Source organism: Epinephelus lanceolatus, chromosome 5, assembly GCF_041903045.1.
Source record: "Epinephelus lanceolatus isolate andai-2023 chromosome 5, ASM4190304v1, whole genome shotgun sequence".
Classification (NCBI taxonomy): Eukaryota; Metazoa; Chordata; class Actinopteri; order Perciformes; family Serranidae; genus Epinephelus; species Epinephelus lanceolatus.
In genome coordinates, this window is record NC_135738.1 from 16,489,378 (window position 1) to 16,505,893 (window position 16,516).

The following is a 16,516-nucleotide window of genomic DNA, read 5'->3' on the forward strand; positions in this document are numbered from 1 at the left end:
AAATCCATTAATCTGAGTAAACCAAAGAAGCCAATCAGTAAAGTTGTTTAATCAGCATCACATGTATTACAGATAGTGAAGCAGCGCCATCATCTGTGTAATACAAATACAGCACTTTAAAAGACAAACTCATAAAGCTTAATAAGCCCTTCTTTAGCACAGTCTCAGTATACAAAGTGTACTGTATACTACACAATTTATTTTAGTAAATTCATGCATAGCTGCAGATTTCAGGAGGTGGGTGCAGGAGACACATCTCCCTCAACCCCCCAATATAAAAATGCAGTATCAGGGGACTTTTATTTTGACAAAGACATTTACATTATAAATTAATGCAGAAAAGGCACAGATTTGTGCATAAAAATTCACTAGAATGTGGGAAATTAAGTGCTTGATGCTCAAATTTTTCTTTTGCAGAGCCCCCTAAAACCTCCCATTTCATATGTGTGTCCCCCCAATGTTGAAATGAAACCTACACCCTCTCTTCCGTGGCATTCAGTAGTATATTTTACATACATGTTTACATTAAATCAAGGTTAAAACTATTTTAACACGGCATAATCTAAATGGTGCATTAATTTAATCTCTGCCTCAGTCTATACAAAACTAGCTTTAGAAACTCCTTCTTGAATTTGGATGATGATTCTGAAATAAAGACAAACAAAGGGATTTAATTTTGAAAAAAAAACTTGAACATTGTAAGGTTTACTTTAGGCAAGATGATGTGTTGCTAGTGTAGCACCTTTTTATTGTCCAGCATTGAACAGCTTCTTTCTGCCCTCCATACCCGACATGGCCTCCACATTCTTACGCCAGTCAGTCACTTCTTCCCTCTGCAAAGATAAAAGATTGTTTGTAATCTACTTTTTAAAGGACAGTTCACCCCAGAATAAAAAAACAAACATACATATTTTTTCTCTTAAATGTAGAACTATTTATCAGTCTAGATTGTTTTGGTTCGAGTTGCCAAGTGTTAGAGATATCAGCCGTAGAGATGTCTGCGTTCTCTCAATGATAATATCCACCGAACTAACCTGCCAACTGTATCATTGCGCAGAAGGAAGAGTGCAACTTCTCGTGGACAAGAGGCCTGTGTCAGTGTGAGATGTAAACATAAACAGCGTCCTCCTTGGGTGAGCCACAATGTTAGCTAGCTTAGCAGTAGATGCACACCTCCTTCTGTGTGGTGAAACAGTTGGTGGGTGTAGTTTGGTAGATGGAAAGTAGTTCCTAGATGAAACTGCTCACAACAAGCTCTGTGGATTATCTTGAATAACCAGGACATTATTTCTGAAAAGAGACATTGCTGTTGAGTTTTTCAAATCTATCTTTTGGTGCTTTGAGCAACACAAGCCGAGTGCCATCTAGTTCCATTATATTCAAGAGAATACAGACATCTCTACAGCCGATATCTCCAACACTCAGCAACTCACACCAAAACAATCTAGATTTATAAATCTAGATTGTCCCTTTGATGCACTTTCTTATTTTGTGGATGATTGTCTCAGCCCCCAGCTTTACCTTTTCTTCCTCCTTCTTCACTGTCTTCAGGTTGGCCTTGAAATCAGCCTTCATGAGTTTGGAGTTGTCGGTGCATGCGCCCAGCATGTCGTCTGTAGTTTTCTTCACCCTCTTTAAGCTGGGCCTCCTCGCCCCCTTCAGCCCAATGATCTTCTGATTCAGTGTCTGGATCTGTGCAACAAACATCACACGTGTCAACATCCTGACAGGTCAGTGAATGTCTGAGATATTATTTGTGAGCTCCTGATTCAGTTTAACTGTACCTCTGTCTCATTTCTGGACACCTTAACCTCCAGATCATAACGAGCTTCATCGACAACATCAATTTTTTTATGTAGTTCTTTGCAAAGATCCTGTGAAGAGAAAGGAAACAGTCAAGATGATGTAAAATCATACTGATTGAATAGGCATGATTTGCTGTGTCGGTACCTGGAGTTCCTGGACTGACAGACCTGACAACTTCAGAGGAGGGAAGCTCTCGTTCACAACTTTCTCCTTCTCCTGTTTCCTCTGTTCACGTTCAGCCACGAGCATAGAAGCTGCCTTCTTCAGCAGTTTGGACTGTAAGATAGTAAGGCGTCAATAAGCCCTAGATGAAAACTGAGGCATTCTTAGAGTGTGTGGCATACTGTTAAATACTGTTCACATGTGGCCTAAAGGTCTGTGAGACCTACCTTCAAATGCAGCCGGCGTGTTGCTGAATATTTTGGCTTCCTCTGTGTGAAGGATAAGAATACATTGTATATCAAATTGAGTCATTAGCATAACTTTTTAAATGTGATTGAATCAATATATCTTACAAGGCTCGTGAGCCAAAAATATATTGACTTGGGTTTCACGTGGTATGTCCGTATCGTCAGCGATTAAAAGTCTTTGTAGTTGCAAGTTGTGGGCGGAGGGGTCAGTTCAAAGTATGCCCTGGATAGCACAAGGTAAACGTACACCAGACTTACACCAACACTGAAATGGTTCAGTGCTGTCGGTAAATCCATTATAGTCATCAGATAACATGTCATGTAACTGTGTGTGTGCAGACTTTGTCCCTGCTGCAGAGCTCATGGATTGCCCCAGGAATAAGTCCTAAAACCTAGACATGAGTTAGCATTTTAGCACTCCTGATTTCCTAGTCTTGAAGTCAACAATGTTTTCTGAATAGGTTTGATGCCTGAAATAAGGTCTATGGTTAACACAGGCATCAGAGATTTTGCTCTACAACATAAAATATGTCAGTAAACACACCACTTATGTTTTTTTTTTATATTTATGTGTCTTAAAAAAGGGGTCGCTAACAAGTGGCTAAATGAGACAACATAATGTCATCACACTGAACATGCTGAATGGATGTTAAGTCATCCAACCGTGGTGTAGCTAATGTATAGATTAGCGTTAGCTTTTTACTTCTGGCGATTGCATTTAAGCAAGTGGTGTTCATTTATAATGATTATCTTGCAGAACAAAATGTGTAAGTATCGTAACCTTTGGTTGCTACAGAGCTTATTTTATGCAATAATCCAAAATCCAATGGAAAAACCCTATAGGTTGTTTGACAAGGGAACCAGGGGGACGCCAACTTCTGCGTCAGCTTACAGAAAACATCATCCCTGGAGCACTCTGTGCTGTCACTGCAAAGTTACTGTGGGCTGGTACTTTTCTTTCCTTGCCTATGGTTTAAATCAGTGGCCTTTCTCCCTCCCAAATATGATGAGACATATAACCAATAAGGGTGGAACTTTTTAGGCTAGCTAGAGTTAGCTACCCATATTCTAATAAAACCATAAAGTTAGAATATTTTAAGAGAAGGCAGATTAGATTAAAGTAAATTCATTACCACAAAAGATTAATCACTTGACAAAACTGAGTCTGCCTAAGTGTCTCTCCACACAACCATGAAATATGCAGGCTGTGCAACGAAGTGGCAACCATGCAATTTAAGGGGAAGTGCGACATCTAGTGGCTAATGGTCTCAATAGCATCTTTAAAGACAAGAAAAGAAATCAACTCACCGGTCTTCATCAACATGTGACAGAAAAGAAGACAGAAGATATAAAGATGTGTTATTATTCGATATGCAAATAGCGTATAAAGTTGTGTCTCCATTTATAAGATAATACTCACCCCTCAGACATGTCTGCAGTTTTCGGTACCTTTGGAGCAGAAAGAAAGTTCATTGCATGTGTTTTTAACACTTCTCATAGTTTATCAGACTAGACATAGTACTAATAATCAAAATGATTGTTTACTTAAGTCTCAGTAGTATTGTCTACAGTTAATGTGACAGATTAATTCATCCAGTAAACAGTTTACTAGTTTTTATTGTCCTCAGGGGCATTTTAGATACGAGTCAGTATTCCCTCAGAACCAGATAATCCTTTCTGTTGTTATAATGAGGACCCTGTTATGCAGCTATATTTAGCCACATTGCCACCATGCTTTGGTGTGTTTCTGCAGCTGTTGTGGCCTTGATGGTGCCACAGAAAGATTTGGCAGCCAAGAGACAACACCAAACCTGTTGAATATGTTAGGGTAATTAGAATTAGAAAAATAAATACATTTTAAAACATTATCAATCATAATCTTCCAGGATTGACAACATGGCTTATTTTATATTTTGGAAGATCTCGTTTTCCACATCTCTTCCCCTGTTCCTTCCTCTCTCTTTCTTTGACCTTCTCTTTGCAGCATTGACTTTTCAAGTACAATACATCCTATTTTTAGTTAATTTAACCACAGCATTATAAACCAATACACAGATATAGGTGAGGTCAATACCTCTGACACGACACAGTAATATATCCAATTTAGATAAAGCCAGCCTGACAGGGTGCGGATGTCAAGGTAACAAGCCAAGCAGCAGGCGGTTTTATGAAGCCCACAGCCTCCCTGCACCCAGGAGGTCGCCAGTTCATACGAGCGAGTCATCATCACTTATCACACCAGCTTTTCGGCCGCATCGAGGGGTCAAGAGTCCTCTTACCAGCCACCGATACTTTGGCAGGCAGTTCAAGCCTCGGGTTACATTTCTTCACTCAGAGGATCAAAAGATCTTTGAGAAGCTTGAGGTGTCGTAGAAGTCAGAGCTGGAGAGCCACGCTCAAGAAGTTACTTTAAGACCTTGACAAAAGTAGCCACATAGCAGGAATTCCCTCATATAAATACCAGCCATGGTAAATGTATCAAGGGAGTGCCGATAGACCGTCTTCATTACTTCCTACATTAAAGCCAGACTCAGCTTTACCTAAACAAACACATCGCTGTGGAGACTTAAATTGCAGGAGGACAAGAAGTTATTCTTGCGATGTCAGATTAAAGAGCGCCCTTTAATGACTATAATAAATCTGACTGACTTTTATCTTCTTGTGGTAAATAGCGTTGGTTGATTATATGAAACTTACCTTGAAGGTGAAAGGAAATCAGAGAGGGCAGTGACAGTAGTGAGTCAGGAAAACAAAAAGCACTTCATGATTATTAGTCAAAGATTTATGTATTCAAAGTCTCATGTGAATGGCTCGCTAAAATAGACCCCCTGTCCACCTGACAATCGCTGCAGCCACAGCGCAACCCTCTTTAATTTGCCCTCAACCCGTGACCTATTTGTCTCATGTGATTGCAATGCAGAAGGGCACACCTCACACGTCCCTCACCTAACTGACAGCTGACTTATCCGCTCTGCAGATATCAGGCGCCCTGAGCATGTCTGCTTTTTGAGTATGCGTCATGGGGTGTACTGGCAGAGACTAACATCAATGACTGGTTGTTTTAAAGGTGCCCTTTAAAGTCAGGTTTTAAAGAGTTAATAGGTGGAGGGATGGAAATGCCCTTTGTTTTGCAGGTTTTTGGTCAAAAACCAAAGAACGGGATCAATTAAAGGTACTGCATGTTACCTTGTACATGTATTAATCATTTTTTATTGCCAGTGGGAGACCAGGTTGTAATGTAAGTTTGAAACTGAGGCCTTCCCCGACTTTCTCAGTTGCCTATAACAGCCCATAGACTGACTATGTAAAGGTCTAAGGACGATTTTTTGACATTATGTGCATTCCCGTGCCTTTCCTCTCATTAGATCAACGTTAACAGTGTGCTAACATTATGAAATGGCGTACGTTAACATCAACAGATAACCGGCATACACCACAACAGAGTCCTCACATGATGTGTTTCTCTTGTACACATTTTGCAGTGGAGGTTCGGCGGAGACAGACCTTCACTTCACTCCCTGTAACAGCTCATATTTAGCCGCAGTAATACCAAGCACCAGGGGTCTGATCCTGAACTTTCCTCTCAACTGCACCGAGTCCCAGCTGGATCAGCAAACTTTTGTTGCTGCAGTTACACGGATTAGACCCCACACTGCTGTTAGCCACTAGCCTACTATGAACCCTGGGGCCGGGATTCAGTTGCTAAAGCGATACACTGTAATGTAGTTGTTAGCAAATACAAAAAAGCTTTATTTTTTTTTGTATTTGTCAACGATTGAAACTCCTCCTATGATGCATCTGAAACTGTCATATAAACAGTTAACCAATGCTTAATAAGACGGTATAACATATGACATGATTACACACATAAACAAGTGCTAACAGTGTCTTATAAAACATTAATTACCTGTAAAGAAATGGGTGCAAATCCCAGGCTGTTTAAACTCTATGAAGGCAATTTGTTGTATTTTATTACTAGTATGTTAAATCAGTGATCTTCAAAGTGGGGCCTCAGCAAATAATAATAATAATAATAATAATAATAATCATAAATGATAATCATTTATTATTATTATTATTATTATTATTATTATTATTATCATTGTTGTTGTTGTTATTATTGTTGGGGCCTGAGCACTATGTGGCGTGATGACCCTATTGAAATACAAGGAATTTTTATTATTATTACTATTATTACTAGTCCATACCCACTGAGTGCACAGTTGCCCACGTACAGTTTCACATGGTGTGTGTTTGGGATACAGGTCATAGGAAATTGCAGATTAAATAGTCAACTGAACCCATTAAGAAGAGCAATGTATTCAGACAGAGTTTTTGTGAATTTGATAGTACGATTGCTTTATTGAAAGTACAGTAGTACCATTGCCTATAGTGGGATAGTTAGTGGGCTAAAACTGTACATTAGTAGTTGAGGTAGCACGTTGAAAGGCAGATAGTTAAAGTCATTGCCATATAGAAGCTCAGTTTTAGTAAGTTTTCAACTTTTGCCAAGAGGGAACTTCAGAGTTTCATGCAGATCGCTCAAACTTCCTAGGAAGAGATCGATTTTAAGTGTTTTTCAAAAAAATGCAAAATGGAGGAAAATCTGTATAATCGGAAGTTATGGGTTCTCGAGTCATGAAGAGAGGCATCTCTGTGCAAAGTTTCATGTCTCTACGACATACGGGGCATGAGATATGCCCATTTAAAGTTTGCAATTTCAATCGGTTGCTGTAGCGCCCCCCTTTGGCCAATTGATGTAATACTGCTTCTTTTGCATCCTCCCATGACCCTCTACCACTGTGCCAAATTTCACATGGATTGACCAAGTCAGTGAGGAGAAAAACGTGGAACAGACACACAGACAGACAGAGTTTTCGTCATTGTATAGCAAGATATGCAAGATTATGCATTTATACAAATGATAATTCTTATTACATTAATTAATAAAGGTAAGGAAATATAATAAGAAGTTGGGTTTTTTTGTTGCTGGTGTTTTTTATTTTTATTTATTTTTGTTGTTGTTTTGTTTTCTCCTTTTTAGTATTTTCAAGTGGTTTTTAAGGACATTTTGCAAAAGAAGGGCTTCGGCCCTAAGATAATGCTATTACAGGGGCCTTGGCATTGAAAAGTTTGAGGACCCCTGTGTTATATTATGTTTACTTTTTTCCCGGTTCAGTTCAGAAGTACTTTGTTTGTCCCTCAAGCAGAAATTTTAGGCAAGAACTCTGCATGTTGATGTTATAAACAAAACATTAAAAGCATAAATAAAAAGAAAGCGACACATAAGCACATTTCAAGCATGTAGGAATTTCACCAGTCATGGATGCCTCATCAGTAGGAGTTTTAAAAAAAAAAAAAGTTCTTATATCTGATCACAGCTACATTACAGTGTGTTATAAACCATTTGAGTTGTTCGTCTACTGCTGATAAATGCTTAGTACTGAACAGATCACATCATGATTGACAGTAGCTGTGGTATATAAAGGTGTATTTTTATGTTTGGATCAAGGTGCCACCATGGTGACTGAATCACAATTCCCATGACACCACTCACCCACAGAGCAGAGATCAAACACAGCCTCTACAGTCTATTCTGGTCAGATTTAAGTGGCACATGTCTGTCTATCTTAGAGTTACGTAAGGTGATACAGAAGCTCAGTGTTCAGAAGTAGATGTAGCAACAGGAATTAACACATAACCACAGCCACTTTTTTGTCCTATAGAATATAATCCCTGGTAACCAAGCAGTGAATAGTGGAAGGTTTAGTGGTCGTAATCCCGGGCCCTCATGTGTTGATCCTCTGGACCAAGATGTTCTGGTGTCTGTATATTTAGGTGTTGATGCCTGGGGGGTTATGAGAGGTCAGATGGGATGTTAAAAGGGGGTTTAAGGGTTGTCCCAGTGGCCTATGGACATTTAAGACAATGATTTTGTAATCACAAAGTCTTAGTTTCAAGTCCAACAAGGGACCTTTGTTGCATGTTTGTCTCTCCCCTCATATCCTGTTACCTTTCTACTGATGGCTGACTAATAAAGCTAAAAATACCTACCAAAAGTAGTTTAGACATGTAAACAAATTCTGACTTGGTTCATCAACTTTCACTTTATAATATGACAAATTTCTTGTACAGTATTTTACTGTAAAACTGTTTCCAGCCACCCAAATTTAAACTGTGTGAACTGGACATTTCACTCTTATTAATTTGGCCCCTGCTGCCCCCTAGTGACTGTTTGATGTTTTGACATACTGGTTTGCAGTTTGCATCAATCCACAGACCTACAAACAGCAATAAAGAGGAAAAACTACCCTCTAGTTCTCACGTGGTTCTGCAGAAAATTGCAGATTAAAACAGCAGTATCTGCAGCCCATGCAGCGCTCTGCAGAGGAGTGGAAACTAGAAACCACATTTGATAAGAGCATCCTTTCTGCGTATTCAGATGTCAGTGCCTGATAAATATGAAACACTCTGGTTCACATCAGATCACAGTGAACCTTTTCTGCATTTGTTCAAACAAAACACTGAACCATCTTCTAACTGGAGTTGATTATTGTTCTCATTTATTCATGCTTTTCAACCTGTGTTGTGGAGCTACAGCAGAATGATCCATGTTCCCTTGTTTTGTTTTTGTTTGACAGCTGGACTATCAGTGTCGTCTTCTCTTAGGACTCTGGACAAGCGTCTGGACTGCAATCAGCTGGTGAGGATTTAATCTGTTACAAAACAAGCACTCTTATAAAAGAAGACAAATTTGAATTTACAGTCGTAGACTCATCAAGTCACTCCATTCTTCTGTTGTTTTTTTTTTCAGGGTCTTGACAACTGTAAAATTAGTAAGTATCTTATTTGTCAAGTCAGTAGAATAAAGTTCAAACACTAACTCAGTTTATATACTCAAGCATAGATTTTGTCTCATTCTTAGCACGGTGGAATGATTTGTGCAGGATATGACATTTTAATTTGACATTTATTTGCTCACACACTATCGTTGTCATGATACTGGAATGTTTAACTTCAATACAGTACCTTTAAAATGTCAATATTACAGTAGATACCATTTTCAATACCATGGGAAAATTGACATTAGGGGCACACAATTTGTGAAAACTCCTGATGTTATTACTGCTCAGAGAAAGAAGTTAGAGGTTGTCACTTGTTACAAATATCTCGGTATTTGGCTTCCTGTCTTTTAAACCTCAGGTTGATCATCTTAAAAAGCTGAGGCTGAAGTCAGAAACATGTCCTGTTTCTCCTCTGAGGCCAGAAAAGACTGGTTGCTGCTATGTTTTTACTGCTTCTGGATTATGGTGATTTGTTGTACATGTTAGATCCATAGTGTTCCATAGTTCACATTATAACTTATACACTTTTACCAAATGTCAGATAACTGCTCAGACAAACGCCCGGTCGCACCCAGACAACATGCTCCTGTCGACCCAGAATGGGGTCCTGAGCATGTGGGAGTCTGGATGGACGAACATGGGCCTGTTCCTGTTTTGAGTGTTACATGGAAAATAAAACCAGATGGTAAGTAATGCTAGGATTATGTATTTTAAAAGTACAGTATTGTTTATTGTAGCTCACATTTTAAAATGCATCAAATGCAAATTGTACACCAACCAGTCTTTCATCAAAGATGTCAGAGAAACATTCATATAAAATACGCATGATCTTCTATTCACAGGAAGTGTGAAAGCTCTTTGTGGATCAGAGATAAATATTAGGGATGAAAGTACATATCAATGTATGTGTGTGCAGTTTTCTTACAAACTCAACTCAAACCAACAGCAGAATCCAAAACATGAGCAGGTAAGACTGTAACACACCTGTTTATTTAACTATTATTGTAACAGTGGCGAACAGTATGGACGTTACAGACTTGTTTTTCTTTATCAGTGGACGTTTTCCTTGAATGGAGTCATAGTGGAGCCTGAGCATACATACATGGTGTCCGTTATTAATCTGCCAGAACCTGACGTTGGAGACTATGTAATAAGAAAGCAAATTACCATCCCAGGTGAGTTACCTCCACATCCCTGGGATTTGCATGTAAAACCAGGGAGCCATTTATTATAAGTTATATAAGTATTTAAGCTATATATAAGTTATATTGATTATAGTGATGAAGAGAAGAAGCAGCGTGATCTCAAACAGCCAATCAACTGATGGAACAACTGATTGATTGAAGGGAGTCAGCTGATAGATCACATGATTCCTTTCCATGCAACCAATTGGCGAATCTCATTCAAGGCGCCCTATTTAAACTGCTCTGGCCTGCCTACTGTTGCTACTTCCTCTGCAAGCTGCTTTGCAACCTTCCTCCACCCCAGCTCCTCCTTTTCATGCTGTGTCTGACTTTGTCATTGATGCTGCTGTTCTGTTCCAGGGGGTCTTTGCTGCTGCTCTCCCTGCCTCAGGCTTTCCATGTAGGCTCGTGGAAGTTTTTCTGTGTAGGCCTAGGAAAGGCAGAGAGGCCCCAGAACAGAGCCATGCTGCCAAATATAATACTGCAAATGGAAATTAAGTTTTCTTTGACTAAAGTGGTCCTGACTGAACTGATTGTCTCTCTTTTTGCATCTAAAAGCACCCTCAAATGTTCAGAATGATAACCACAATTCAGTGAGTTATCTGGTACTCGTAAATGCAGTACATAACAAACGTTACAGCTCTAATCATCTTCTTATAATATTTACTCTCATGGCCAGGATGTGGAGACAGAAGAATCCAAAATGCCGTAATATGTCTGGAAAATGGTAAATATACATTCTTTACATCTCAAGAGTTTTAATGGTCAACTGTGGGAGATCCAGGACTATGTCGACATTGTGCTCTGCTTGTTTTGATATTTCAGGTAGTGTATGGGATCACCACCTGACCACTGATGTGTCTCTGAAGGAACGTAAAACATTTTCCATTTTTGTGGGTTTTGAGGCTGCAGAGTATTCAGAGAGATACAGAGTCTCCCTCCAGAGTCATGGTTTCCATTCCTCAAAGAATGTCTCAAAGGTAATTACACTGAATTTGTCATTTATACGATCAATGATGATGATGATGATGATGGTAGAATAACTACGCATTGTTGGACTAAGAGTCTCATCCTACTCTCCAATGTGCTATGTGTGAGCTCAGTCCTGCGTGTTCTTTAATGAAGCAATAGGAGAAGATATTCGGTCTCAGTTAATATAGTTTATTAAGCAGTAAAGGAATAAAATTACAGAGCTCTGGGTCTCAACTTCACGTCCCTGACGAACAACAAAGGTGTGTCAGTTCACGAAGTCTGACCTCCTGTCCTTTCCCTGACCCAGTATATTTGAGCGTAACAGAGTGTCATTGTGCACGCAAGGCGCTGTCCTCTTCTCATTGGCAGTTCCATTTCCTCCTTCACCACACCACGCCCCTGCCTCATGTTAATCTGACTCCTTCCTGCTGGCGGTGGGGGCGTGGTTCCTGTTTTGAAAGACAAGAGAACAACACAACTCCCTACACGTGCTGTACCTTACTATCTGTATATCACTTTCTGTTCTTTTTACCATATATGAAACTAATTATCTAAGCATTGCGGTATGTGCTCCTCAGACTTCATGTCTCTTCCTCTCCTGTACTTCTCCACTTCTGCAAAGCAAACACATTCAGATCAGCTGAAATCATCTCAGTATTCTCATTGTTCACACATCTAAAACTTATATAGTGAAACACAACTTATAGTAAAACACATAAAATCATTCTATTCCCAACAGCATATGATTCACTGCTTGTTTAGGATGAATTATTATAAAATGCACACATGATAATGTTGTCATTTCCTTCCTCCACAGGGAAACACAGCATTGCTGAATGTGACATTTGAGTTTGGTTCATGGCAGATCTCACAGTGTAAAATGTTGTTAACAGTGAGTTCAGTTTTTTATTTAATGTCCCACTCCCAACAGTTGATAAAGTTAACTTACATGTTGAGATATAACATCAAAAGCTTTCCTTGTTTTTAAGATTCAGCCATTTTTTATTCGATGCAAGAATGACTGTCGGCGCCTCGAGGAATCAATCGATTTATGCCCGTGTAAGTATGATTTTTTAAATATAAATATATATATACACTGTGATAGGTTTTCAACAACGATATGGTGTGTAGAGTAAGTCAGTGGTTCCCAATCTTTTTGGCTTGTGACCCTTTTAAAGGTGCAGTGGGTCGTATTTAGTGGCATCTAGTGGTAGGGATTGCTGATTGCATCCAGCTTAGACTTCAGGGAGGTTCAGGAGGTTCCTAGCAGAAGCTGAATTGTCTGCAGAGGTCTCTTCCTCTCCAAAACCAACAGACCAGGTCATTCACATCGATAAAAACACTGAATAGAGCAGGCCAAGATCCACTTTTGCCACACATTGATTGATTCTGTAGTTGTCCTTCATTGTCACGTAACCATTACGTGATAGCTGACTTCAGACTGCAAAACTAAGGAATACTTCGTACATCTATTTTCAAACAGGTGCGCAGGAGAGGGACGAGAAGAATAAAACTTGTAGACTAGACGCCCACACACTGTCTAACTTGCAAACCTTGATTTCAGACTTTTCAGACTTTGGCCCATCCCAGTACCCCCCCTTGTCCACTACCCCTTAGCCCTTTGGTAGGCTAGGGGTAGGGACTAGCCATTGCCCACTACCCCTTGGCCCTCGAAATGAAGCAGCAAGAGGTAGGGGTTGAAATCTTTCCCTAGGAATTGGGATACCACTCACTCCGTCACCCCGTCAGTTACGTTCACGCATGATGATGGGGGGATTGCACATGCGCAGTAAAATCTGGTCTGCACTTCCTCAAAGGCTCAGTAGATGGTGTGAGACCGCGGAATAAAGGGGATGTGCATGCATGTCATTTTCACAGCTTATTACTGGACTGTCACTGGTGGCCTGCGTTGTGGGTGAGAATGACAGAGATGCAATTCGGACAACTTCAGGCAGCCGCCATCCAAAAGTCCAAGCAGACCGCACCAAGCGCACTCCTTGATCGCCTGAGTGGATCCTGCGCTTTTTATCTAACGCCCCTGCTGTCCCCCTCCAGCATCGCAGCTCAAGTTACACTGCGCATGTGCAATCCCCCCATGTTTGACCCCGTGTCTCAGCCTTCTCTTGAATAGCCTTGAAATACCCCAGGAAGTGAAGCACCTAAATCACACCTGTCTTCGATCAGAACTGCCCCACAGCTATTGGCTCATAGTAAGTGAATTCCCTCCACCCACAACACCACTGCACACACAAACCACTCCCAATCAGTGTCACTAGACTACAGTTCAGGTAGGATGAAGGTGCCGATACAGTCAGCCCCCCCAGGCTGGGAATCACTGGCATGATAATATTTGAATTCACTTTTTGCATTTGTAGAAGTATTAATCTAATCGTGTGTATTTATTTGTTTTAGATTATCAACCACGGACTTGGGCTATAAAGGCAACCGTGGAGCTGCTCATCATTGGTGTATTTCTTGGTTATTTACTGTGGAGAGCCTTTCATAAAGGTTTGCCTTTCTATAAATGCACAGTATTGGATAGAAAACAGTCTGAATTGATAATTAATCAATGGACTTCACCCTCCTCTCAGATCCTGTAAACACAACGTCATCTGCTGCCAAACAACAACCACAAGGTTTTCAAGTGCAAGAGAGAAGAAGAGTTCTCATCATTTACTCTCTCGACCACCCTTTATACAAAAACATCATCCTCAAGCTTTGTGCCTTCCTCTCAAACAAATGTGGCACTGAAGTGGTCCTGGATCTGCTGGACTCTACAAGACTGGGAGTTTTGGGAAGCATCCAGTGGTTGGACTGGCACAGAGAACAAATGGAAAGCTCTTCAGATAAGATACTAATCCTGTGCTCACGGGGAGTACAAGCTAAATGGAGAGCCATGTGTGGTGACAAACAGGTTTTTCTAAGAGAGGACGCCCGCTCACCTGTAGGCGACATGCTCAGTCCAGCCCTCAGCCTCGTGGTCCCCCATTTTATTCGATCGACGTCGTTTGAGAAATACATTGTGGCTTACTTTGATGACGTTTGTTCTGAAGAAGATGTTCCTTCACCTTTCAACATCACTGTACGATACAAGCTGATGAAACAGTTTGAGGAGCTCTTTTTCCGAATCCTGGACACTGAGAAACACGAACCCGGCAGAGTGAATCACATTAAAGGGTTTTCAGAGGGCGAGTATTGTCACTGTCCCTCAGGTAGAGCCCTGCGGGACGCCATAGAGGCTTTTCAGGCATACCAGCTGGAGCATCCACAGTGGTTTGAAGATGAATTACTGGAAAGCTCAGAGTTGAAGGCTGAAGAAAACTCAGCTGAAATCTGTGACAATACAAAAACAACCACAAACCTTACTGCATATCGTGGACCTGCCTCAACCATAGTCACCAGTCACGTAACAACACAAGAAAATGATTACACAGCAGATAGAACAGGACAGAACGTGGCTGAAGAGTTTCAAATGTGCACAACGGCTGAGGTCTCCCGCTTTAATACTGAAAACATGCAGTTTGATGTAATTGCATTTTTAGACATCTGTGAAGATCTTCATTTTTATGAAACTGTCAAAAGCCGATGTGATTCGTGCTCCACCTTTTAAGACAAATCTGCTGACAGAAATCATTAGTGGATACAAGCAGATATTAAAATCATATTGGAACAAGTCATCAGCTGATATGTGGCCTATGGATGTAGAAGATCTCGGATAAATCTGTGTAACGTCTCTAACCAGTTACCAGATTTCAATGTGAACTTAAAAAAAAAAGAAATATGTGGACGTTTTGGACACATTTGTTGTTTCTTTAATAGTTTTTATTTTATCTTCCATGTATCAACTAGTTTTAATATCAGTTCTGCAGTATTTTTGCATGTTGCATTAATGTTAAATATCCATTCACTCAGGAGACAAATTCTTAATATACCACTCCCAACCTGAGGGTCCTGACCCCCCAAATATTCTTGATTTTAAGGAGTGTACTGTAAAGCCCAGTTCAGACCAAATATTCGTGACTAGATGAGTTGAAACAGGCAGCTACTTGCAATGCGCCATTCTGCACTGTTCTAAAAATCTGCAGGTTCACACCAGTGCAACTAGATGAGACAGTGTATTGTCTCTATGCAACAACTCAATGTACTGTCGCTCCGTTTTTCAGCTTTTCAGGCTTATTTTGTGGCTGAATATAATTTGTAGCTTCTTAAAATATGAATGAGGATAGTGATAGTGAGATTCTGGCTACAGTTGCATTTGTAGTAGTGGTGAAACGGCGAAAAACAAACAAAACAAGCATCAGATGGCCTGTATTCATAATAGACACGCCACAATAATATAAGTAAGCAGCGCCAATTAATCAGTCAAAAAGTTTGTGGGGGGTGGGGGGGGGGGGGCATGAGCACATACAGCGAGCAGCACCCCACCGTCCGACACCGGAGCACCTGCCACAGCAAGCGAACACGCTGTCTGCTGTCATTTCGACTTGACCAGCAGACTTCACTACAAGCTGACTGGCTGTAGAAACAGGTGAAGTGCTAAACATTCTAAATCCAGCCACCAGCAGTTATACCAGCTGAGTTGCAGATGACATAATCTGCTGGCTTGAGTCAAGCTCAGAGCGGCCAGTTCACACTGCTGCAACTTTTCTCTGCAATGTTCTAAAACGGTTTTGTCTTGTTGGGAATCATTGGTCTAAACTGGGCTTAAAAAAACTTTGAGAAAATAAACAGTAGCCCTATATCTCTTATTTAAGATATAAACTTAAAATAATCTTAATATGGATAAGGGAACAGTAAAGACCTGAACACAAGCTATATTCACAGAGCTTTCACCCTCTGCTCAATCTGGAAATCCATCGGTTAAAAAAAAAAAAAAAAGGATTTTTTTTTCTTCCTTTACTCGACAATGTAAATTGCAGAATCTGTCTTGAGAGATTACCCCCTCTTTAACAGCAGTGAAAACAATCAAAGAGTTGATGGGACAATGGTCAAGCTTCAGTGAGAAGAAAACACTGGATTTGTCAAAAAAGAAGCCTATTAGGTATGTAAAAAAATTAAAGGTCCAAATAATATCAAGGAAACTCATCCCTGATGTACTATTCACAGGAAGTGATCTGCTCAAAATTCATCCAAAATTGCTAATTATAATAAAATTTCCTGCAGTTATTACATTTCCTATTTGGGTTTATTGTACAATTTATCAGTTTTTCTGTGCTGTCACTCAGTCAGGGGTCATCAGTTAACTCAATAATAGACAAGGGGTCCCTTTAGTGAAAAGGTTGGGAATCACTGGTTCAGG

At 40.2% G+C, this 16,516-nt stretch overlaps 2 protein-coding genes across 3 annotated transcripts; one reads left to right on the forward strand and one right to left on the reverse strand.

Annotated features, from left to right (window-relative positions):
* Window positions 1-30: 30 nt before the first annotated feature.
* Window positions 31-2,320, reverse strand: LOC117262273 (troponin I, slow skeletal muscle-like). Its single transcript, XM_033635116.2, has 6 exons — window positions 2,196-2,320; window positions 1,951-2,082; window positions 1,785-1,874; window positions 1,522-1,692; window positions 743-833; window positions 31-645 (listed from the first exon to the last, which is right to left on the reverse strand). Exons 2-5 carry the CDS (start codon window positions 2,053-2,055, stop codon window positions 747-749), a joined length of 453 nt encoding a protein of 150 aa, XP_033491007.2. The 5' UTR covers window positions 2,056-2,082; window positions 2,196-2,320; the 3' UTR covers window positions 31-645; window positions 743-746.
* LOC117262269 (interleukin-17 receptor A) lies at window positions 1,591-16,457 on the forward strand. 2 transcript variants are annotated; one of them, XM_078167772.1, is made up of 12 exons: window positions 1,591-1,730; window positions 8,858-8,919; window positions 9,031-9,052; window positions 9,603-9,746; window positions 9,904-10,028; window positions 10,116-10,236; window positions 10,925-10,972; window positions 11,071-11,225; window positions 12,035-12,109; window positions 12,207-12,276; window positions 13,630-13,725; window positions 13,809-16,457. In XM_078167772.1, exons 4-12 carry the CDS (start codon window positions 9,689-9,691, stop codon window positions 14,825-14,827), a joined length of 1,767 nt encoding a protein of 588 aa, XP_078023898.1. In that variant the 5' UTR covers window positions 1,591-1,730; window positions 8,858-8,919; window positions 9,031-9,052; window positions 9,603-9,688; the 3' UTR covers window positions 14,828-16,457. The 2 variants fall into 2 exon arrangements, with proteins under 2 accessions (XP_078023898.1, XP_033491001.2); XM_033635110.2 differs by lacking the exon at window positions 1,591-1,730 and having other exon boundaries at window positions 8,697-8,919.
* The last annotated feature ends 59 nt before the right edge of the window (window positions 16,458-16,516 follow it).

Coding starts and splice junctions, on each gene's coding strand:
- LOC117262273 (XM_033635116.2), bottom strand. CDS start 2,055: ATGCTCGTGGCTGAACGTGAACAGAGGAAACAGGAGAAGGAGAAAGTT. Junction 1,875..1,950: donor TGTCAGTCCAGGAACTCCAG/GTACCGACACAG, acceptor TTCTCTTCACAG/GATCTTTGCAAAGAACTACA. Junction 834..1,521: donor TGAAGAAGGAGGAAGAAAAG/GTAAAGCTGGGG, acceptor TTATCTTTGCAG/AGGGAAGAAGTGACTGACTG.
- LOC117262269 (XM_033635110.2), top strand. CDS start 8,821: ATGATCCATGTTCCCTTGTTTTGTTTTTGTTTGACAGCTGGACTATCA. Junction 10,973..11,070: donor CGTAATATGTCTGGAAAATG/GTAAATATACAT, acceptor TTGATATTTCAG/GTAGTGTATGGGATCACCAC. Junction 13,726..13,808: donor GTGGAGAGCCTTTCATAAAG/GTTTGCCTTTCT, acceptor CCCTCCTCTCAG/ATCCTGTAAACACAACGTCA.